Source organism: Ambystoma mexicanum, chromosome 5q (genome assembly GCF_040938575.1).
Source record: "Ambystoma mexicanum isolate Mex_15411 chromosome 5q, UKY_AmexF1_1, whole genome shotgun sequence".
NCBI classification, from domain to species: Eukaryota; Metazoa; Chordata; class Amphibia; order Caudata; family Ambystomatidae; genus Ambystoma; species Ambystoma mexicanum.
This window is the reverse complement of record NC_090933.1, coordinates 590,360,833-590,384,973: the sequence shown is the minus strand read 5'-3', so window position 1 is coordinate 590,384,973 and position 24,141 is coordinate 590,360,833. Positions and strand designations below refer to the sequence as shown.

General features: G+C 46.2%; 1 protein-coding gene across 1 annotated transcript in view; it reads right to left on the bottom strand.

Moving 5' to 3' along the window:
- Positions 1-20,971, bottom strand: part of XKR4 (XK related 4) — a 916,393-nt gene extending 895,422 nt beyond the window's left edge. The window contains exon 1 of the mRNA XM_069621058.1: positions 19,850-20,971. Coding sequence (XP_069477159.1) covers positions 19,850-20,559 — 710 coding nt within the window. The 5' untranslated portion in view covers positions 20,560-20,971. The remainder of the gene's footprint in view (positions 1-19,849) is intronic.
- Positions 20,972-24,141: the final 3,170 nt, after the last annotated feature.

Below are 24,141 nucleotides of genomic sequence, written 5' to 3'. Positions count from 1 at the left end.
TATGTATGTTGTACAGGCCAGAGTAACATGTACGTAATGACTAGGGCGTACAGTGATTGGGCAATGCAGTACATAGGGTTAGCACTCAATGGTGTACTGGGGGTGTACGGAGGATGGGCCCTGGTAAAAGTTCCGGGCCAGTGTACAAGAGGCATGATCAAAATTCATAGGCAAACAGTGAATTAGAGGTCCGTTTTACCAGTAGTGCATAGACATTTTTAGAAGACGCTTTTACATGCAGTGCATACAAAGCTGAGAGGCTATGTAATTGGTTTAAGAACGGTGGTTATTGCGCATAATAGTAGTGGCAAGCCAGAGGTAACAGTGAACATAGAAAATGCAAAGCGGCTACACTGAGCACGGAAAGCACAACGGTGCAAGTCAAATGAGAGTCAAATGTTCAGGACGGTCCAACGTAGGAGCGTACATGTAACAGGTAAGTGAAGTGCCTACAGAGCGCTTAGCAAACACTCACCCAGATACATACTGTGAGGGTATCTGGATACAAGGGCAGCGTCCGTGGCCACTGGCTCCGACAGCACATGACAGGCTTAGGACAGGCAGGATAGAAGCCTTGGTGTTGGTGTGCCTTTGTGTTGTGGGCCGACTAGAATCGCCTGCCAGCTCGCAATAGGTGCAACAAAAGCACCAGGCATCCAATCAGAGGCACATGGGAGGATCAGATTGAAGAAAGTGAAGAAGGTGTACCTCGCAGCAAGCGGGCGGCCATCTTCAAATTGCACACAAAGCTTGTGTCGAGTAATGGTGGCTACATACAATGCGGGTCAAAGCAGATGTAACTTGGCACTTGAGGCATGGCAAGTTAAAGACAAAAGGCAGAGGGTATATTCTGCATTTACACAGCGTTCCGTCGCCGATCGAGTGAAAGCTCCTGGAAATGCACTCCTATGCGCAAAGCAGCCTGGGGGCTTACCTTCCTGGAGGATTCAACGGAGCTGCTCCTGAAGTGTTGGGAGCTCCTTCGATGAGGGGATGAGAAGTACAGCTCCAGGTTTAGCACAGGCAGGATAGAAGCCTTGGTGTTGGTGTGCCTTTGTGTTGTGATACCCAGCCGTCAACAGTACATGCCAGGTCAAGTGATGCCCCCGGCCACCACTCCCAGTGCCATGCATTATTCACATCCTTTAAAGTAAGATAAGAGTATCAGAAATATTCATTTGGTGGTGGTGGTGGGGGGGTGTGGTGACCTACGAAAACATCATGAGGACAAGCAACTGACAAGACTGACGTCCAATGATCTTCAGGAAGACACTGGTCTGGTTTTGTTGCGTTCTGCACTTTGGTCTCTGACATGCATACATTTTAAAGTCGAGTGCTGTGATTTGATAAGCATATGCCAACCATATGCAGGGATTGATATTGCTGGGAGCGGGGAGCCATTTATCTACTATTTAAAGCATAAAAGAGCTTAGTTAGCATGATACTAAGGGTTTCCCCGCTCTACTTGAATCTGCGTTCTAACTGGTCCCAACAAACAAACCGATGAGACAGTGGCCCTCATTAGAACCCCGCCACTAAACCATGGCGCTATTAGCATCATGGTTGGTGCCGGTGTTGAAACAAGTCCGCCATGGTGGAATGGTTAAATACCGCCCCATTCCAAGGTTGGCGGGCGGTATTTCCCCATTTCACCATGGCCCTTCCCCATTCCCATTTTCGCCCCATAGGGCTCAATGGGACTGGGGAAGGCGCTAAATTCGGTACCGCAAATTGCGGTACCGTAATTAGCACCGAGGTCCCTTTGCGGCACCCTACTTTAACGGCTGGTAAAACCAGCCGTTAAGGTCGAGTCCCGCAAAGGGACCTCGTAATCAGGCGTTAAGGGTTTAACAGCGCTGACACCTTTTACGGCGCAGTTAAACCCTTAACGCCAGGGTCGTAATGACCCCCAGTGACTGTGCATGAAGGCACCTCTAGAGCATGAAGCATCATTTTTAGTAGACAAAGAGTTCTCATGTGGAAGTTGGAGTTGCAGCGAGCAGTGAATCAGCGGCTCATTCCATAGCGGTCGATCCTGCTCATTGGCTCATGGCTGATACCCAGGAGCTGCTTTTAGCTCACACTCGTCAAATCCTGTTTGTGGTCCCTGTACAGGAGTGCAGTGGCATATAGGGAACTCTGGAGGAGATTTCCCGGTAGGCTTCTGCCCCCTGGGCCTCTTTGGTGCAGTACCTATTTCATTTCCAGATAGGCAAAGGGTTGGGTTTGCAGAAAAGGTGTAATATGGGCCACTTTGAACATTATTTCCAAGGCCTCTTTTGGTTCGTAGACCACCCCTGTCACAGTATATGGCTAATGCTTTAACAGACGCACTATTTTGTTTATTTACAACAGTGGGTGACAGAAAGATGGCAGAGAACAGGGTATACATGAACAGGTATCCCAACAAACCTGCAACAGGATTTTTCCTTTTTCATGGCCGTGTCCATGCTGACGGCATCAATATGCTTCATCTGCAGCGTGAGGACACACGCCTCCTTGAAAATAGCCAGCCATCCAGCCACAAGATACCTTTTATGAAATGACCTCAACCAACCCCTGGAAACAGAACCTTTCTACTGAAAATTCAGGAAAGATCCATGTGCCTAGCACAGGGGTCTGCAACCTGAGGCTCTCCAGACGTTTTGGAACTACAACCAGTGGTCGAAGTGAGCGGGAGCAGTCGGGAGCGGTGCTCCTCTACTTTTTTAAATTACCTTTTACAGCTCCTATACTTTTATTTTAAAAAGAAACCGTTCCAGAATGGTTTCGCTTTAAAATAAAAGTGTAGGAAGAAGTTGAAACTTGTACTGTCAGTGCACTGCACTGAACGTTCCCTTAAACAGCAGGTGCAAGTGTTTGGGGGGGTGTATTGTGTGTGGGAAGTGGGTGAAGGTCAGCAGGGAACATAGTTCCACTACTTCTTTTCGTACACTTCGATCACTGACTACAACCATGATCTCTCATCACTGACTAGACTGGTTTGGGATGTTGGCAGTTGTAGTCCAAAACATCTGCAGAGCCAAAGGTTTAAGACCCCTGGACATAACAAAACCACCAAACCCCTACACAAGTGTTTGGGGAACATCGCCCTAATTGGGCCATCTTTGTTCCCAATTTGACACCCAACCTGGTGCATCAGAACTAACTGGCAACTATTGAGGTGCATGAATCAACCATCTCCTTGGAACCACCCGGACAGACCTCCCAGCAGAAAAGGAGCTTGCATCTTCCACAAGCAGGGAACCAATCAGAACGATCTCAGGCCACTTGACTACTCTGGCAGATGTCACCTGGGACTCAACAACCTGATATTCAAATTCCGTCATCACCACTGGCTCTGAAGCGGCAACAAGACAGCATGTTTGGTCTATAAGCAGCACTTGTATCCCGGTCCTCAGGTACCGAGGTCCTGTAGGGGATACGTACAAGGAGCCTGTCCAGAAAAGGTAAATGTGAAAGAATGTCCATGTGGAATGAAAACAGATATGTGGGGTAATTCATGTTCAGAATTAAAACGTTTGTCCTTTCAATGGGTTCTATTCCTTTCCAATTCACTCCAAGTAAGACTTCTGAATGGCTAGCAGTTTTCTCTTTCACTGTGCTATGCATTGTTATATTTGGCATGTAGATGTTCGCAGCACCTATGACCATAAAGACCTTATGCCGTCTAGTGGGGGCAGTGCCAGATGGAAGCATCAATACCACCTTTCCTTTATTCCGACCTGAATTTCACAAATGTAGGCCCGGATAATGAACACCCCTCCCACCCTTAGCTAAACGGTGAGAGCCCATATACCCTATTCTTTCACCGCTCCCTGCTCCTATGCAGCCATATGTCACAACCCGAAATGTGTTAATAACAAGAAAACGCATTGTGGGGAATATGTTCCTGAAAATGCAATTTGTGAAGATGTTGGCATGAAAAGTGCAGCATATCCAGTACCACAGGGTGCACAGGGCTTAATGAATGGACATCATCATTGACACCTAGTACCAGAGAATGGGCAGGTCCTTGACATATTTGTTAAATTAGCAACCAAAAGCTGCCAATGAAATTGATTAGGAATAGTTTGTGGGAAACATGTTGCTTTTCCAAGGCAAGTGAGTTTATGATAAAACAGCCCAACATGACGACCATCTCCCATGATGAGTGTGGCGACGATCTACCCCTGATGAGTTTGGCGACGATTTACCTCTGATGAGCGTGGCAATGATCTCTGCTGATGAGCGTGGCAACGATCTACCCCTGATGAGTGGGACAATGATCTCCCCTGATGAGCGTTGCGATGATCTACCTCTGATGAGCGTGGGGACGATCTACCCCTGATGAGTTTGGCGACGATTTACCTCTGATGAGCGTGGCAATGATCTCCGCTGACGAGCGTGGCAATGATCTCCGCTGACGAGCGTGGCAACGATCTACCCCTGATGAGTGGGACAATGATCTCCCCTGATGAGCGTTGCGATGATCTACCTCTGATGAGCGTGGGGACGATCTACCCCTGATGAGTTTGGCGACGATTTACCTCTGATGAGCGTGGCAATGATCTCCGCTGACGAGCGTGGCAATGATCTCCGCTGACGAGCGTGGCAACGATCTACCCCTGATGAGTGGGACAATGATCTCCCCTGATGAGCGTTGCGATGATCTACCTCTGATGAGCGTGGCGACGATCTACCCCTGATGAGTGTGGCAATACTATTTAGAACTTACGGAAGGATTGTTTTAGCACATTTAAAAGGATATCATAAGCAATAAAGAATTAAATGACGGCAGAACATTCGCCGGTGATGTTCTTTGCAGCTCCAAATCAAGAATGTGCCTCATAGTTATTATTATTTTCGTCAATACATTTTATTCTCAACCTACAGAGGACTCATGTTCTTTTGTGGCGTAACGTAAATTGGAAGGTGTTTAAGCCTTGAGCAAGGCTTTAATGCCTTCCACTGATACCACAGCACATTTTCAGTCGTTTGTATGGCAGGGAGGAGGGGCAGAATGCAACTTGCATTTCCACCACCTTCCTTCCTCTACACCATTCAAATGCACCAGCATGAATTTTCCTGCCAGCAAAAATGCTGGTGATCCCTATGGCTTCCCGCCTGCTTCATGCACCAGCATAAAGTAGGCATACCCCATAGGGTTCTAATGCACATGCTGCCTGCCATGCAAGCATGGTAAGCGGCGCTCACAGTCAAAAGTAAACGCTGCCTGGCATGTGCGCATGCCAAGCAGTCTTTACTCACTTTGCACAGCAGAGTGCAAAAGTACAGAGCAAAAGGCATCGTACACACCTGTACGCCGACTTTTGCCTTTCAAATTTGGCAGCAGGGACCTGGCTACACCTGAGTGCAAACGTGCCAGGTCCCCGCCGGCAACTTAGACTTGGGAGCAACATGAGCGCCATAGTGTTTTTCGGTGGAGTGGACACCCTGCTTATGAGCTGTTTACATAGACAAACAAATCTGATGAGAGAAGTAGATCCATGTCTTTCAGATGTATCCTAAAGACTTGGAGTCATTCCCTGAGCCTCCACCTGGACCGTACTCTAAACATGCCTCCCCATTCAGACATAAACCAATCCCTGAAGTGTGATGGGTACGTTCTGCTCCCACTTCTGCTTTTGCCCATCCCACTTTTTAGGCTTTGGGCAGTACTCTATAGGTTCTGATGGAGATGAGTGTTCGGGAGTCCCTGTGACGGTGCCATATTTTGGAAATTGTTTAGTAATTGACGACTAACTGCACCCTAACTCCAGAGACTTACTATTTAGGTAAATCAGGCCTGTCAGGCGTTGCAAGCTTAATTGTTTATGTTTAAGTTCTTTATTACATTCTAACGCTGGCCAAAGGCAACTAAAATCCTTTGTACAGTCAACTTAAAATATCTACAGATCAGGGTAATCACACTTGACCTCCTCGTTCTCTAGGTAGTCAGTTTTTGTGTTAATTCCTCGCAGCGATGAATTAGAACACACGATAGAGAGCACCTCTGGGTTTTAGTGGAACATCAAGAGAAGAACCTCTGCCTGACCTCTTGCCCTGGACCATTTTCTCTATGTAATAAATCACTACATTCTGACTCATTTCACAATGAAGTGGCCCCTACCAGCCTCTGGGCATGGGTGGAAGCATCCTATACGATATGTTGCAAGATGTAGCCCTCTTCCTCCATTCCCGGAAATGATATGTACAGCACTACTTTTTTTTCAAACACCTTGAAAGGACACTACATTTATCCAGCTAGTGCACAGTTGTGGTGGATGATTACCAAGACTTTGTAGGTCCCGTTCTCAGTAAGTGCTACAACTGCCAGGAGAAATAACTTCCATAGTCTTGGAAACTAGCAAAAGAAAATATGAACAAAGGAAAACATTGGATTATCCTGGGAGAATGAAGGGTTTACAGTGCAATTTTTTTTAAACAAAATCCTGTACATTGTAGATAGAGGAGCCTCAATTCAAAATGCAAACAGATAGTGATAAAGACATTATGGTAGTGAGGGAGGTCTTGTGTAGAATGATAGCAGCTAAAAGTATGAATGGTTACGATGTCAGATAGAGGTAAGCAAAGCGCACAGCCTGAGCAGTAGTCATGGGTTAAGTAAAGGAGGAATGCCTGGAAAGGACAGTGAAAGTAGACCACTGCTTGTTGGCTTACGGGCGGACAGGCTTCACCCCTCTTCGAATTCCCTGTATGCCCAACTGAACGTAGACAACAAAACATAGCAATTACTATGGGGGGTTTTAGAATTAGGGCTCCCAGTTTTCCTTTTGTACTGATTTTTACACATTGGTATAGACAGAAATCATTCTGTTTCCTTTCAGTATTTATTTGTAAAAAGTGGAAAAAATCGTAAAATTCATGCGCCTTGATTAGCTAATCAGGTTCTCACTTATGCGACCAATGCCTTTGCAAAGTGGCAGAATGAGGAGGCTAACGGAGTGATTTATTTCTCTTTCAAGTTGTTCAAAGGGCTACACTGATGTGTAACACTCAGCAGAGGGGGCAACTGTTTGCTCTTAAGGCTAAAATGGATCTGCGATTGGCGTGCAAGGACCCAGATATCTGAGCTTCATATTACAGGCTTCTAAGCACAAAATGTTTAATTTGAATACATGCAGAAAAAAAAACTAGTTGCAATTTTTTTCTTTTTTTTTTACAAAGGAAATTTGAATGCGGATGAATACAGATAACATGACTTACAAATAAATATGGATAGATACAGACAGAAACGTTGAAAAAATAAATACCATACAACCAGGGGCCTTAATTATAATCTAAGATGAAATAGGACTGGTTTCAGTAGTCAAAGGCATAGCATTTAACAATCATTTTGATGGACAATGGAGAGTAAATAAATGAAAAAGAGAATTGTAGTCGCTATGAATGATGGTGCTAGCATGTGTCTGCTCAATGCCACTTCACGGCAAACACCAAGAGACACCGTGCAATGCATTTTGACACAATGTTCTTGTATTGTAAAGAACAAAAATGAATGATTTGCAGGGCTTTATGTAAAGCATTGGTGAAAGCGCCTCTATTTTTGCAGTAAGTTGAAACGACCTGAAAAGGTATAATGAGTTGATGAGGTTTATCGGACTCTGTTCAAACGATGCTTTATAAGTAAAATGCCGAATACACACCAATTATGACATTAGCACAATATGTATCTTTTATAGAGACAGTGGCTAGGTATTAGTACACATTAAACTCTTGTGGTTGAAAGGTAACCGAGCAATGGTCAAGTGGGCTGAAGTAGAAGCGGATATAATGGTAACAGTGGTATGAAACAATGAGAATCAAGGCCTGAAGGAACATGGAGGGGACAGTGTAAGGGAACATCCAGGAAGACTACACATATATTAAACACCGGGAACGGAAATCATGCATCTGAGAGTTCTGCAGGAACTCGGCAAGACAGCAGCAGATCCTGGTATCTGTTTGCATCAGACTTCCTGATAAATAAAAAGGCACATCAATGCCAATAGCAGCGATTTTGGAAAAACCCAAGGATGGCGATAAAAGACATCGATAAATGTGGCATCGATTTTAAGAAAATAGCCAAATATGTGACCAGTCTGAGCATAAAACCGGGTAAAATAATAGAAACCGCCACTGGCAAGACAATCCAAAGAGGTACAGGAAGATAACTTTTCAAATATATTTCTAATATTTTCAAAATAAATATTTGTTATTTCTAAAAGGAAAAAGCTGTTCACAGGATGAACCTTAACTTAAGTGCTTTCTACTACACTGCTTCATGTGTCGCGAGGCCTAGGATGAATTTGTTGCCAACCCATAAGCCTCAAGAGTTGAGGATGAGGAAAGGGCTGTTCAGGGTGTTCCGTAGCTGTTGGAACACTGTGAGTGTTAGTGTCTCTTTGAGCAGAGCCACCATAAGAACACATCTTGCGGACGCAGAGATACAACGTTGATAGAAAGTACAGCTTCCAGACACAGATATACAAGATTGTTGGGCTTCAAGATCCACCAATATGTCAAATCAAGCATTTGGTTTTTTTTTATTCGGGAATTTGTAAAGTGCTACCATTCACCCAAGAGAGTCTTGGCTCTGTAGAATAGCAGAACTAGGGCAAGAGACAATTATGGTGGGCAGGAGAACCTAAACCTAACACCTTTCCCTATGTATTCAGTTTTTCCCTGATGCTCTGTAGATACCTTTGCAGGCACACCTGTGCTGGCAGAGTACTCCAGATTTTAGCGGAAAATGATCTTCCGCCCATTGTCTCGTCCTGAAATCTAGGGACCGTCGGTTTTTTCAGTCACTGACAGTGACTGACATGATGTTAATCACTTTAGTGGAATATACTGAGAGTGTGGAGTATAAACTGAGTACACCATTGCCAAGGTGTAGAGTCTAAATGAACATGGAAAATATTATACAGAAATAACTATGAGCTGGTGCCGTTACAGTGTTATCACAAGAGAAAAGCCTACACGTGTTTCGCAGCTGTGGACTTTTTCAATGCAAGTAGCGTATTACACCTTCTCATATAGAAAATGCAGTTTCTTTCATCAACTTCCAACACCCATTTTCAAGTTATTTCTGCATAGGATAGTTTTCATTAATCGCCATATTACTCATTCCAGATTACATCAATTTTTGGGGAGTTCTTATTCTCATTAAAATAGTTTTTGCAATAGATATTCTGATGTCTGATGTCTTAATTCTGAGAATTCAGCCAGAGTTCACAGCTATGTAAACTCTGGCCAAACACAGCCTGAATGAAGTTCATCTAAATAAATAAAGTAAACATCATAATGGATGCCAATCATTATTCTTAGAATTAAGAATAATACTATCACACTTGGTGAATCTTTACAAAACAGAAGTACATCTAAGAATATAACTTACACCTGTTATGTTATGTTATGTTAATTGAATATATTAAGCGCACATACGCTCAGAGGCATCATGGCGCTAGCTGCGTAAGAAGAAATTCCAGTAAAATATCAGAGCAATTAGAACAATAAAGTTTTCAGTAGCCGACGGAAAGTGAGGTGGTCAGCAGACCCCAGAAAAGCAAACGGGAGAGCATTCCAGGCTTTTGCCGCCATCACCGAAAAAGCTCACCCACCACTTTGTGACAGCCTGATCCGAGGAACCACAACCCGAAGAGCAGACTGAGAGCCAAGGGGGAGTGTAGGCACATAGTGCACAAATTATGCCTGCAAATATTCTGCCCCTAGGCCATAGGAGGCACAATGGACGATACATAAGTATGTGATTACACCTAATACAGTGCCATAGCTTAAGACCCTTACTTAAACCACTAATGCGTAATCTGAGAACATAACTGATGCGGTCCCATGATTCACTGCCCTTACACCACTATTTAAGCAATAAGCACCCGTTCCAATGGCTGGAATGGGTGATACAGCCCAGGGACAAGAGGGCCTTTAACCAGGGTCCCTGATGCTGTTATCACACATTCCAGCACTCCGAACGTGTGATTATTTCTATTACCACCCCGGGTTGCCAATCCAGTACCCCGAGGTGCTGAGTGCAAAGTATTTCATTTGAATGAGCGTCCCACTCATTCAAATGAAATACTCACTAAAGATGGCTGCCATGGATCAGGAAGACAGGGCTCCATATGGAGCCCCTCTTCCATTTCCATGCGGCCGGGAGGAGGCACGCTAATCAGATAAGTGGAGGTAGGGGGATGAAAATTAAAAAGGGAAGGGTGAGTGGGGGGAAGATGGCGGGCAGGGAAGCAGCCATCTGGCTGCTCGTAACGTGGGGTTGGATCGGCAGATTCACCCTGTGATATGAGCAACCTGATTGGTTGCTCCCCCGCCCTGGGTGCTAATTTACAATATACACTGTTTCTTCTATGCTGGTCTGCATGTTCTGAATTTATGTCATGTATTTTCTATTTCTGTGGATTCCAATGACGTAAAGTGCATAACAATAATATTTTGATTCTATAATAATAATGATGATGACAATGATGGTAGTAATAATAATAATAATAATAATAATAATAATAATAATAATAATAATAATAATAATAATAGTACTCGCTCTGAAAAGTGACCTCAGGGAGTTCTAGAAGAAACCAGAGTCACTGGATCCCTGCATAGGCATGCAGTGTGATTAGCAGCTTACCTGAGTTCTTTCTAGTGCACTAACTCACTAAACGTGGGTATGGCTACTCCTGTCCAAAACACTTCAATTCCATTTCCCATAAATTAATATATCTATAAAACCATTAGCTAGACAACACTAAAGTGTGTTAGAAAAAGCGTATCCCTCTGCGCTCAACACAAAGAAGGCCTCATCCGGCACGAACACCCTTTCGTTGGTTGCACCCTGGGAGTGGTTGGATCTATATTTCTTGATAGGGATTGACTGAATTAACCTGTGCTATAGTTAAGGGCCCGATTCATGGAAAGTAGCACATAAATCCTGCAAAGGTCACGTGCCAAGAATGACACTGCACGAACCTGCATGCTGAATAAAAAAGGGGTACCGCATATTCATGGAATTTTCAGTGCAGAGAAACCGTGTACGTCAGTCGCAGAAGACGGAATGCCCTCAACACACCCCCACACGAAGCAAAAAACAGCCAGTACAGCTTCCTTTGCGTTCTTCCCCAAGTGCGAAAACGCGCACCCATCAATCAGTGCGTGGGGTTCCCCTTTAGGGCCTGCATGTCGAGGACCCTGCACAGGGTTCCCCGTAACTGGTACCGGCTTCCCAACAATATGCATAAGATGTGTCGTAACTCGGGAGAAACTCAGAAAATCTGTGTGCGAACACCCGTAAACTATTTCTGCTCCACACTACACTGCGTACATGCACACCTAAGTCTGATTAGATCCCTGTCTACATACACACACCCCTAAATCTGACATGCACACCCACCTCCGCACAGCGAATGCTATCCGCAACTGTAGTTACGCCTGCTTTCTGGTGGCAATGACATCGTGGGATTTGCATGGGCATTTCGCAGGCGGGTAATTGCGCGGTCACCTACATGAATATGTTTTGTCATGTGCATTTGTGGGAGTGCTATGGACTGCCTGCAACTCTTCCCTCGTAACGCCCACTTTTTCCATTGTTCTTCCTCATTTTTCAAGTTCCGCCCCCTACTCCGCCCTCTACGCAGGCCTTGTGCAAGGCACTCGACCGCTGCCAGAGAAATGCCAAGCCTGTGTGAAGTCCACACAAGTTAGGAAAAAGTGCTTCGCAGTCGATTCCATGAATCGATGAACAGGGTTTTGCACGCTGAATGGCGTGCAATTGCCCGATTTTACACGCAAATAATTACATTAATTTGCCCTTTAATGTCTAATATGGAAGTGTGGTGGATTGTGAAGAACACTGGCTGATGTGCAGGGGGCAAGGTACCTGCTGGTAAAATCCTTAGAAAAAAACTCCTAAGGGATTGTGAATCCACAAAAAGGCCAACCCTTTGTGGGTGTGACCCTAATATGCATTCCTGTCCTTGGCCACTCCTTTCACACTCCCAGTTTTTTCCATTTAAATCCCTTGAGATGCCCATACATTTTTTATGAAAGTGTACATAACTTACTCTCACCAGATTTGTATTCATTGACATCAACCACTTAAATGATTATATAAATCAGGTGCATTGTTTATTTTATTTTTTTACATGCGTGTCTCTGTACAAAACGATGAACGTGTTTTTAATCATCCATGTTTGTCTCTTGTCAGTTAGTGTTATAAGGTGCAAGAGAGTAAGTCAACCCCTGTCTGCCCAACCTATCCCTCTAAACATTAAGATCTACGTATTTATTTATTTTATTTTTATTTATTTATAGAATTTGTTATACGCCCATGGGTATCAGGGCGTAGGTTACAGTAAAGCTTACATCTCTGGTTACAGCGAAGAAAGGGTTCTTTTACATAGCCATTAGGGTATGGTGCATTTGAGATCCCAGCAGGTTACAATGTGCTATCTACATATTCAGATACCGAATTTAGATCCAAATTTAGTCGAGTTCGGCCCTCGAGAGCCCCAACCACACCGGGTTTTCAGGAGAACTACTGACTAAGCACATAATCCCCCTTTCGGACTGTGGACATTTAAATGTATTTTTTCCAGAACTACTGACAACATGGAGTGGCTCTGCAATGCATCTTGATGGCACGACTAGGAGACTGTCTTCGAGTGCAGGTTTAAGCACCCAGAGTACACCGGGGAAGCTATGGCTCATGACCTGCAGAGCCTCTTTCCTTGGGGTTTAAAGTGGAGAATTGACCCATGCACTCAATCCCATAATTGAACTAGAGACGTAAAAGATTAACAGGCATGTTTGAGGCCAACACAAGAGTGCTACACCAGGCCGAGGTCGGCAGCAAATACCGCAATGCATGTTTTGCTACTGAACTCAATTAGTTTAACTTTAGCTGAACTCACTGCAGAGAGGGGAGGGACCCTGTAATATAACGTTGCGCTGCAAGAGGAACAGCACACAAAAGTAAAGCCAATGGTTTGGCTGTTGCATTCTGCAGACACTTATTTGCTCACACGCCCAGAGACAACACTGGAGCGGTGTCGGGTAAGTGGCCGACAACAGGCAACGGTTGTGGGCAAAATCCCACTGCAGTAGGAGGCAGAGAAGAAGAGCTGTTAACGAATTGGGGAGGGTGAATGTAATCTAAAAGGGACGCTGCAGCTCTGATCAGAGCGGTGGAGGTGGTGGAAATGTGGAGAGTGTGCAAGAAGGGCTGGAAGATCAATTGGGGAGCCGCTCTGAGGGGCGGCAAGGACCGAGAAAGGCAGTGGAGAGAATCGTTGAGATTAAGATGGGAGTAGAGCTGGGACATGGGCTGTGGAGTGTGTACGCAACCAAACTGGGAATAGACTGGGAGTGATGAGGGGTTGGGGGTGGGAAAGGAACTCTTAGAGGGGAAATTGGGTTCCACGTCTGCTGCAAACACTAAAGTGGAAGGTAGGAAAACTAAGTGAGGAGCAGCGAAAGGGAAGCCGGCAGAGTTTGCGCCAGACTACAGCGTTTTTGCCGAGCCGTCCACACCTCTGTTGGCCGCTTCCATGCTAGATTTGGTGGGAAATGCAAGAGAAGGGAGAATGGAGCGAGGCACGAGGGCATCACTCATCGCATCATTGTACAAGTACTTGGTGAATGATGCCGGGGATTCGAGCAGCAAAGGGGTTAAAAAAATACAAACATACTCCACAGAAAAAAAGAGATCGATCAAAAGGCCCAAGCTGCCAACCAAGGCACTCAAAAAAATCCCTGCAAAGGAACTTCTGATTTTATCCACAATACTAGACCCATCTGGTTTTCACATACTCTCCCTTCTTCTGACTTACCGCCTCTTTTGTTAACCCACTTCCCCTTGGCTAACCCTTCTTCCGTGACCTCTATCCATTTCCCTTTTCTCCACATCCCTGGTACTGCATTTTACCACTTCTTCTTCCCCGGATCCCTCTCATAAGGCCCCGCCACCCGGACTCATGCACAATTCAAATTTGTGGTACTTCTGATGCCAGCTTAAAAAATGTCAACACAAACAGCAAAAGCCCAATAGTGTGTTGCGAAAAGGAGATCTCCTGCCTCACTGTAGAGGTAAGGTGCAAAGGGGTTCAAAGAAGACAGCTCGACTGAGAGGGGTTAAAATGATGAGCTAGACACCAGCCATGCAGCAAAGACACATCCCTAGAAGATGGCGCCCGGCCACAGCTGTATCACCCCTTGCTATTAGTATATGCTTTGAGCTCCGAGACGTCAAGCCACAGCACACCAAGGTACTCTTTGAAACTCTGAGTTCCCACAACAGCATCGAAAATAGTATTCATTTGCTCTTCTATGTCGTTCACTCATCACCCATCAGACAAACCTAAACAGAAATTGAGCGTGGAAGGGAAGAAAAGAAGCAAAAACGGGTGGATTGGAGACGTCGGGAAAGATCCTTCGGGGTTATTGGTAATGCTCTGCAGTGGAGCTTGGGGGGAGGGTCTCTACCATATAATACAAGTTACAAAGTGGTTCAATAAAGAGAAGTCTGTTTGTTAGCCCGTTTCCATGTGCCTGACATGTATGTCAGCATTGTCACATCGAACCTGATGTAATATTTACTGAGTTGCCAGAGGTCAGAATATCCACCACATCAGTAGCAATGATTCTTGCGGGCTCTCCTGCCCATGCAATAGGCATTCTACAGAGGGGGGATAATACACTGTGGCTTTTTCCTCATGCCAGGTGCATAGCTATGAACTATTCAAGTCCTCTCCATATCGAGGGACCTCACCCATTCTTCCACCTGGTGCATCCCATGCTTGGGTGGTGAGAGATATGGACATGCAGTGGCGTTCCAATTGGAGCATCCCATGGTTGGATGGTGAGAGACGCAGGCATGCAGTGGTGTTCCACCTGGTGCATCCCATGCTTGGGTGGTGAGAGACACAGGCATGCTGTGGCTTACCACCTGGCGCACCCCATTCTTGGGTGGTGAGAGACACAGGCATGCAGTAGCATTCCACTTGGTGCATCCCGTGGTTGAGTGGTGAGAGATGCATGCATGCTCTGGTGTTCCACAGGGCACATCCCATGTTTGGGTCGTGAGAGATACAGGCATGCAGTGGCTTTCCACCTGGCGCATTCCATGCATGAGTGGTGAGAGACACAGTCATGCAGTGGCTTTCCACCTGGTGCATTAAATGCTTGGGTGGTGAGAGACACGGGCATGCAGTGGCATCATGTGACAACTTCCTTACTATAATTCTCGAGTATGAGCACACATGCCTCTTCTCCTTACAGCTACCACAAAGTATGTGTCCTACCACGAGAACAGCAATGTTCTTGTAGAGGATATCACAGGTGGCTCCCGAGGTGAAATAAGGGTAATTTGTTATTGAATTTGTTTTGGTATGTGTGCTGTCCTCAGCAGTGCTTGTCAGGGTAGACAAGGCTGCACAGCTACCTTAACTGATGCAATTGACACCTTTTAACATCCCATATGTATGCAGCACTTTCTAAAGGTCAATGAAAAGTGTTTTTCATTAGTTGTTTTACAAATTAAAACGTTTACATAGCCATTCACCAGGAAGTCTGTTTCTGGCATAAATTACTCCTTTCATAACGTATGCCTGTCTCTGGCTGTAACTCACACCTCGAAATGGTATTCATAAATAAATTAGAAGTAACTGATGTTCGCACCTCTTATGCAACACTTATGCTTAGAAAGGTCTGGTGTAATCTAAGCATGTTCACAAAAAGTTTGACAGTTCTATGAGCGTGTACTATTTTTCCCCTTTACCATTTTGACTCCACTCCATCCTTCCCCGCCACCCTTCGATACCCCCTGAGAAAGCCACAACTCCCTGACACGCAACTGAGAACAGCATATTTCACTGGTCAAGTTGGCAGCGAATTAAAAGCATAGAGTTAAGGCTTGTAAAATCTGCAGCCTGGGAAGTGAAGTGCCATAACGAGTTGGGGGGTCCTAAATAGTAGGTTTAAGTATTCTGCTGAATACCGAATAGTTTGACAAGTATTCGGCCGAATACGGAGCCGAATAGTTGCCTTCTTAACAAATGAAGTTATGTAGACAAGGAAAAACTCTTTGTAAATTAAAAACACACTTTAAATTATGTATATTCATTCTTTATTGCAATTCTTTTCTTTGTTGTTATTTGTGTGAACCATGAAAGGAATATATTATCAGAAAATAAGCTGTTCAACAACAGCACAGTTTATATTTTGGTGCATTCATAGGTGTTGCTTGTTGGGCAGAGTCCAAGTAAATAAGACTCCCCCAAAAATATAGTATGCATGCATGTATGCAATCACTGTGAAGGGAGACTGGGATGGGTCTACTTGTACTTTGAAATGTTCCTTTTGGATGTGCACATATTTAGCTTTCTGGCTCCAGCAAGGCACTGAAACACAAAAGGAGAGATTACATCAACTAGCACTCTGCTGACTGCTGAAGTGCCAATTTATACAAACCTTTTGGATGCTAAAGCCATACTTTCTACCTGTGGTACTGAGTGGGGATGACGAAAAATATCTTTTCATTAATAGACAGATTTTTTACTTCTTTTTCGGTTGGTGTATGTTTGTGGTGTATTATGGCATTTTAAAAGACACCAGACAAAAATATATCGGCAATGATGATTTCTCCATGGTACTCGGTTGAACCTATAGGGAAGGGACAGTGCTTATTTTCCAGATCTTTAATTGACATGTGCTGTTTATTTTACTTATTTGTTTCACTTGTACATATATGTGGTCCAATGTTTCTAAATTGTAAACTTGTATCTCCTCATCTTTATTACACCAATATCCCTCTTTTTTACTTCTGTAATGTATGGGAAGACAGGGACATTTTGGTAAAGAAATATAGCCATATTTTTGGTAACATCACTTTTACTCAATTCAAAGGGACTCATTTTAGCAACAAGAAAGTTAGAGGGCAGGAATTGTAACCTATGTTTCAATATCACAAGCACATATCTGCCGCAGGCACACTTCCCACTGAGCCATCTTATTTGCTTTATAACCTTGACCTGTAGGCTGGATACAGATCTTTGATGCAGACACACTACCCACTGAGCTATTTTATTGGGGTTTGGAACTTACTGGCATCTCTGCAACAGATACATTAATGCACTTAATTATATTATTTGGATTTGGTGGGATTGGAACCAGTAACTTTCTGATTTCTCTCAAAGATCATAAGCAAATCAATAAGCTCCTAAAGAAAATACCATTTTCCAATAGCGACTTTATAAACTATTGCTCCATGTCAATTGTTTTCAACTACTCAATCCAGAGGACACCAGAGATACATTGAAAATATTGAGAGTTTTCAGCTCACCCATCTCCAGCTCACCCATCGCCAGCTCACCCATCGCCAGCAAACTACCACATGAAAATCTGTCTGTCCAGCACATGACGGGCAGGGAATTTGCTTGCACTTCCACAACTCTGCTATGCATGTACTTAATCAAACAAGGGACAGCAGCATTTGTTTAATGATCATTTTGAAGAATAAACGTGGCATGCCTGAATGATTCCAGGCAGGTAATCAAAGCAGTGCTGGATGTATTTTGTAGGGGAAACTATTCGGTTTCGAGTGATTATTAAGTATTTGGCCAAGGCCAATTAGCTCATTTTCAGCCAGAATTCAGCCAAATACTTACACAAAGCTGAATTTTCGCTACTCCTCTATTAACAAGAGGCTTCTCAACACAGATCAGTGAAGTTTTTGTTCACTTTTCAGATAGCAAAATGGTAATTTTGCTCTCAGTACTTACATAGAGTCAGGTAACCAATTTTTAACTGAACTGATCCAAATTAATTCTGAGCAAAATGTACAGGAAATGCATTCATTCAGAAGTCAGGCTAACATTGGATCCAGGCTCGGTCCAAATATATGCGGATTCTCGGAATACTGCATCTATTCCTTGATCTGTTGCCCACACGGAGGCTTGGATTTTAAGCATCTTGTGGGCTGTTCCCGTGTAGGCTCGGGGGAGTATTCTAAGCCAATCAAAAACAGCAGACATCATTACCAATTTACTATCAATTTCAGTGCAATGCTGGCCACGGGGGCACTCCGGGGAGCAGGAAGCAATGCAGCTGCCCCCGGTCTCTTTTTGGGAGGGTGCGTGTATGTGGTTATTGCTTTCAGATGCAACGCACATCCCTTCGGGGTTTCCAGTCTCGGGAGGATAGCTCAGGTGCAACGTGCTTGGCTTGGAAGCAAGATGACATGTAGCAACACGGGTTCGATCCGCGTGCCTGTGCTTAGAAACCTCTGGGTATTAAGCGGGTTATAAATAAGCTATCATATCATATCAGGGTGGGGTTGAATTTTCAAAACACAAATACAGTGAGTCCCTGGCAGATAAACAGGCATCCTCAGAAAAGGGGCCTCGCTGGGCTGCAACATGGTGCCAAATAATTTGAGTCTATTTTTCAGAAACAGTGAGAGGGTAGAGCGGGCCTCCGCTGAAAAACATTCTTGTTTACCCCTCCCCTTTTCCCTTGTGACCCCATGAGTCTACCCCAGCCAAATCAGACACGCTGGAAAATAAGTGAGAAGATGATTTTATGGAACGCTTCTTGAGGACTTACACATTTTAGTAACAGGTACAGACATATGGATCATGTGGGTTGACATAGATGTTGCAATTCTACTTGTGTGTGTAGCTAAAGGCACCTTGGTGGGCAAGAGAACGAGAACGACTTAAGGAAATAGGGAAAGGTGGAGTCTAATGGGGACAGGCAGTGTTGTGCCAGAAGCCTGGTTGCCTTGCATTCTCCCGCTTTTAACACAATCTTGTTCAGGCTATGCATTCTTCTGCCTGCAGATGCAAAGCTCGCGTGTACCTGTGTAGGACACCTTGGGACCGCCTCAGGTAGAGGCTCCCTCACATTAGCAGGATCTGTGGAAAGATTGATTTGATTGATTGATAGAGCGCTTTACACCAAGGCGCTATCACCCCCAGACTGCCATTGCTGGACCTTAATCAAGCAAATGTGTAGGCGCGGTTTCCCGCTGAAGGACCCTCTGCGTAAAGGGCGGGCGTGCAATGGATGCCCTCTCATAGAGTTAGACATTATTAAACACATACTGTGCCCTATCTGGCACGGCACCCTTCTGTATCGACCACTGCGTGTGTCCCCTAAACATACATGATGCAGCAACAAGAACAACTGCAAACACTGTACTAAACAGTAGACGATTGAGAGAAGGGCGATGGAGTGCAGACGATTTGCCATTTCTAGATGTGCCATTAACGTGTAAAACGGGCAGACGGGGGGAGCAGTGCCAATAGCACGGGGCCGCCCCCAGAGCAACAATGAAACCAAAGCCAGGAGAACGAATGGAGCCCAGGTGCCAACAATCACCCGATACCGCAGGCGCCAGATCTAAGCCCGGCGCTGTCCAGTGGAAGCACATAGGTGTGAACTTACTATGGGCACGTGGTCACGTGGCAAGCTATGCCTTGCCACATGCTCACCTGGAGGCAGGCGCGTGTGCGGGTACTATAGACCGCCCCGTTGCTTGGACGTGATGTCCCAGGATGCGAGTGCAGACCAGTGCTATGTGCTTTACGCGAACCAGCCACGGTCCTACCTGCAGCTGTATGGCCAAGGCGAGCAGGGCGAGGGCACGTGGGTATACTGTGGGCACCAAAGAGTACTTAGCCAGGATCAACAAAAGCCATGCAGTATGCCGCAATTCACTACTAATGGAGACACGGGCACTGCCCTCGGTATCACGTATATGGCATGCACACATATTGTGGTCAGGGTCCTCTTCAAGAGGTAGACATAGTGGGGGCGGGTAGGGGGCCCTAGACAGGCGTATTACCTCCAGAGCTGGCCCAGCTGTAGGATGTGTATGAGGGACTGCAGCAGCCAGATGCAGAAGGCGCAGGAGCTGGAGCGCCCCCGGGCGTTGCCCCCCGCTGCTCCCAGGCCCGCGGGGGCGCTCTTGCTGGCGGTGGAGGCTTGCCGCTGCGGAGTGGCCGGCCGCACGGGCTCCTCCCCGGCGCCGGTCCCCGCCTTGGCCCCGTCCCCCGGCTGGGCCGGTTGCTGCGGCTGGCCGCTGTCCTCGGTGCTGAAGTCGCTGGCGAACCATCGGAAGCTGAAGAGCTGCACGGAGAGCGAGCCCAGCGCCACGAAGAAGAGGGTCAGCCCGAACCACCAGCGCTGTCCCCGCCGGTAGTAGTCCAGAGAGAGCCACACGTCCGTGCCCACGTCTGCCAGGTAGACGAGGGCGGCGGCCAGCACCCACAGGCAGTCCCAGGGCGAGTAGCGCCGCTGCCGACGGCCGCCCGGCCTCAAGCACAGGGAGGCTGAGGGCGCCGGACCGCGGCCGCCCTCCACCCCGGCCCCGCCACCACCGCAGCAGCCACCGCCGCCCTCTGAGCAGCCTGGGCTGGCTGCGCCCGCCTCGCCCCCGGGCAGAGTGGCACCCGCCAGGCCCTGCACGGAGCCCGAGTGCTCGGAGTTCTGCAGGGGCGTGAAAGCCACGTCGCTCTTCTTCATCTTCAGCAGCCCGTCTGACTTCGCGGCCATGATGAATCCTCTGCCCCCCTCCCTCCCCCCGAGCACGCGGAGAGAGCCTCCTCTATCGGGCCCCTCTCACTGACAGCGCCCGCCCCCCGCACCCTCTCTGCCGCCCGAGGCTGGCTGCTGCCGCCAGCTGGAGCGTCGCCCGCCGGACTGCAGCGCTCCGAAAGACCCCCTCCCCGGACCACATCACTCCCCGCGCTCCCCGCCGGCGGACGGGAGAAGGGATGACCTCATCCTCCGCTCGCTGCCTCTCCCCCCTCTCCAGTGCGGGAGGAGGAGCGGCGCGAGCAATCACAGCTCTAGGCGGAGGGCCGGCTCTCCATCACCGGTACCGGAGGCAGGGACCCCAAAGAGCAGCTACCCCTCAGCCCAATGCCCGCTGCCAGTGCTTGGCCGATGATGGCGATGCACCTCCACACCCGCCCTCACAAAAAACCGAGGCATGCCCGCGCTGCGCCTCTTCTGTGAAGCTGTGACCATGCACCAATTATTGAAATGCTCCCCTGTAGACTGGAGCAGCCAAGAAGACACGCCGACCAAAGCATGGGATATTTTATTAAGACCCTATAACAATATGCTGATAAAAAAAGACTGCATTTGGCAAAGGAGACTTGCATCCAGAGCCAGGGGTGGTTGCAAGGCTGCAGCGCTGCTTTCCTGCACACTGCCTGCTCTGCCTTGCACTGTGTGCACACACGATGCCGCCGTGAGTTCCTCGGATTTAACCACGTCGGCGACATTATTGGCCCCGGCTCCCGCGCGGCCCCATTGTTCTTTGAAGGGTGTGGGGAGATCATGTGGAGGCGTGCACCGGCGGCGCTGTTTATATAATACACTACACACGTCTCTGCTCACGCCTTATATGCAACCCTCAAACAGCAACACGCTCTACATTCGGCCTCTAAATGAAGACTTAAAACAATTAAAGAAACGAACCCCTGCTTTCGACCAGGTTCAGCTCTGTATAGTAGGCAGGGATCACGTGTCGTGTGGTTAGGTCATGGGGGGGGGGGGGGGGAGGTCAAATGTCTTTTCCCATGAATGCGATTCACACAGATAGGCGTGAAACTTTCCGCCCAAATACACACAAGGTTTTGTACCTTGATTAAAAGGAAATGCTTTTCAGATAGTGGCAGCCTGACAGTGTGGCGATGGGAAGGGTGAATTCATATATGTATGTTGAAGAGCTGATAGCTCTTGGATCTTTTGTCAAGATAACGTTGGACTCCCATGAGAAAAAACAATATTTAATCGTGACTGTTACTATGGCCCACGTTTAATAATCGCCACAAAACATGTCCATTAAAAGAAATCCAGCCCACAGTTAAGTGGCTGTCAGTACAGTGGAAACAGAGATATAGGATGAGTTTGGCCAAAGATTACACAATCCCAGTCAAATTTCCATAAATAATGTTTGCACACATATAGTATTAAACAGGACTAAAAGATTGACTCCAAACGTAGATGAAAAGTTGGGGTCTGGTCCATCTCATGACCTTGACTTGATTTGGTGAAACTCTGCCAACCAACGGGGGCGTGATTGGTGGATTCCGGACTGAACATGAGTTTTACAGCACACCTGGATGTGCACGTTTGGACCTGCGATTGTGAATTTGCTGCTGCTTAAACTTGTGAAAGAGGCATTTAGCAGCACCAAGGACCTTTCCTAACCACAGGGAGAGCAAATAAATGCCCCAAAGGAGTGGGATGTGTTCCCTTTAGGCAAAAAAGGGCACACATTGCTGAGTTTGCATCTGGGGACTGGAGGGACAGATCCGCAGTTCCAAGGGCCAGGTCGGGAACATCTTTGGACTTCCTTTTAAAGATAGGCTTATGTTTAGTGCCCATGGTTCTTACCCCCCAATGAATCTGGCACACAATAACTCACAATGATTTTGATTTGGTTCAGTTTGGTAAGGCCTCCAACTCTTCTCGCAACCAAACCCCAACAAGTACACAGTTCCACAATGGACAGGCCGGTGTGTAGTGAGAATACATTTATCCATTTATTTAAACCAAATTGGACAGACTAACATCCCCCACCAGTGCTGGGGCAACACAAGAACAAAAATTACTTTGGTAAAGGCACCAACACAGAGATGATTCTGAGATACGCAGTCACAATATATTTTCAAATCACCCACCAATACAGAAAAAGAACAATTCAAGACACACAGTGATTGCTGATTTGGTTATAATACTTTTCTCCTAGCACCTCCCGCCCTCCAACATCAATTAGACTTGACCCCTCAGAATTGAAGCCCAGTGGCAGAGAGTGGGAACACAATGGAAACATTGTTTTGAGATTAATTCTGATAAAATGCACTCTTTGGAAAAGGGATTCAAGGGGAACCATCATTTGTTCTACTTGTTACCACAGATGTAATATGAGGGACTGAAAATCAAGGGGAACATTCGTTTTGTGACACCTAAACAGAACAGGCAGTGCTTTGTGGTTTTGGTCAGAGCACAATGGGCACAAAGGGACAATTTCGTTTTGCACCCTGCACATGCAAAGGCACTACCAGGCTTCACACTTCTGATTTAAAACAAAGGGGGTCAATGGGTCACTTCATTTTGCACCCTGCACACTGAGTTGGAAACAGGGTTTTGGAAATTAATTCTTTTGGCACATCTTTATGTCTATACTGGCTCAAAAACACTGGGAAGAGCTTGTTGGTTTCGAATGTCAACAAAACACACCCCGTGATTTCTATAGGGGAATTAATTGATTTACTTTAATTAAATATGCTAAGGATCTACACAGAGAACATGATATTTTTCTACGGGGAAATAACCAGCACAATACTTGAAAATTGCAGCTTGTACACAATCTATGGCTTTGGGGGATAGTTTTACTTACAGGAGAGGCCTTGAAATGGGCATCAGGGAACAGCAGGGTACCTCTAGGACAGCAAGGGTGTCAGCCAAGGATCTCCTCTGACTCCTCCAAGGGGTCCCAGTCAGCTTCTCTGTCTCCTGGTTCCTGTCTCCAATACAAGATTTGGGCCTCTCTGCTTGGATGTTTCTCACAAGTGTTCAGCAGCAGGTTGCCTCCCGGAATAAGTGAAAAAGCCAACCCAGTTCTAATGCAAACTGGTTTACTTATAGGGCAAATGACATCACAACCTGTCATTATTCCCACAAAAGGGATTGGTTGGTTTTCTCTACCCACCTTGTAGGTAGGTGAGGTATACATTAGGGGCCCATTTTAAAGCCTTGCAGCCGCTATCTTGTACAAAATTGTTTTAAAATAGTTTTTTATGATATTCTAGGCAACGTGTGTCTACTCTCACGCTCTGAATTTGTTTTAATTACTGCTATTTGAACTTTAGTGCCTGCGTGCATATGTATTCACCACAGTCCTCTTTCTGTGTCTGTCAGGCCGAGTTCACCTGGCTCCCACGTGACACTCCCCAGGCATTTATGTGGCAGTGCTCCCGTCCGCGAGTGGTCGAAAGTGAGGTGTCCATTAGGGGCCATTTTAAATCCTTGCAGCCGCTATCTTGTACGAAATTGTTTTAAAACTGCTTTTTATGATATTCTAGGCACCGTGTCTACACTCACGCTCTGAATTTGTTTTAA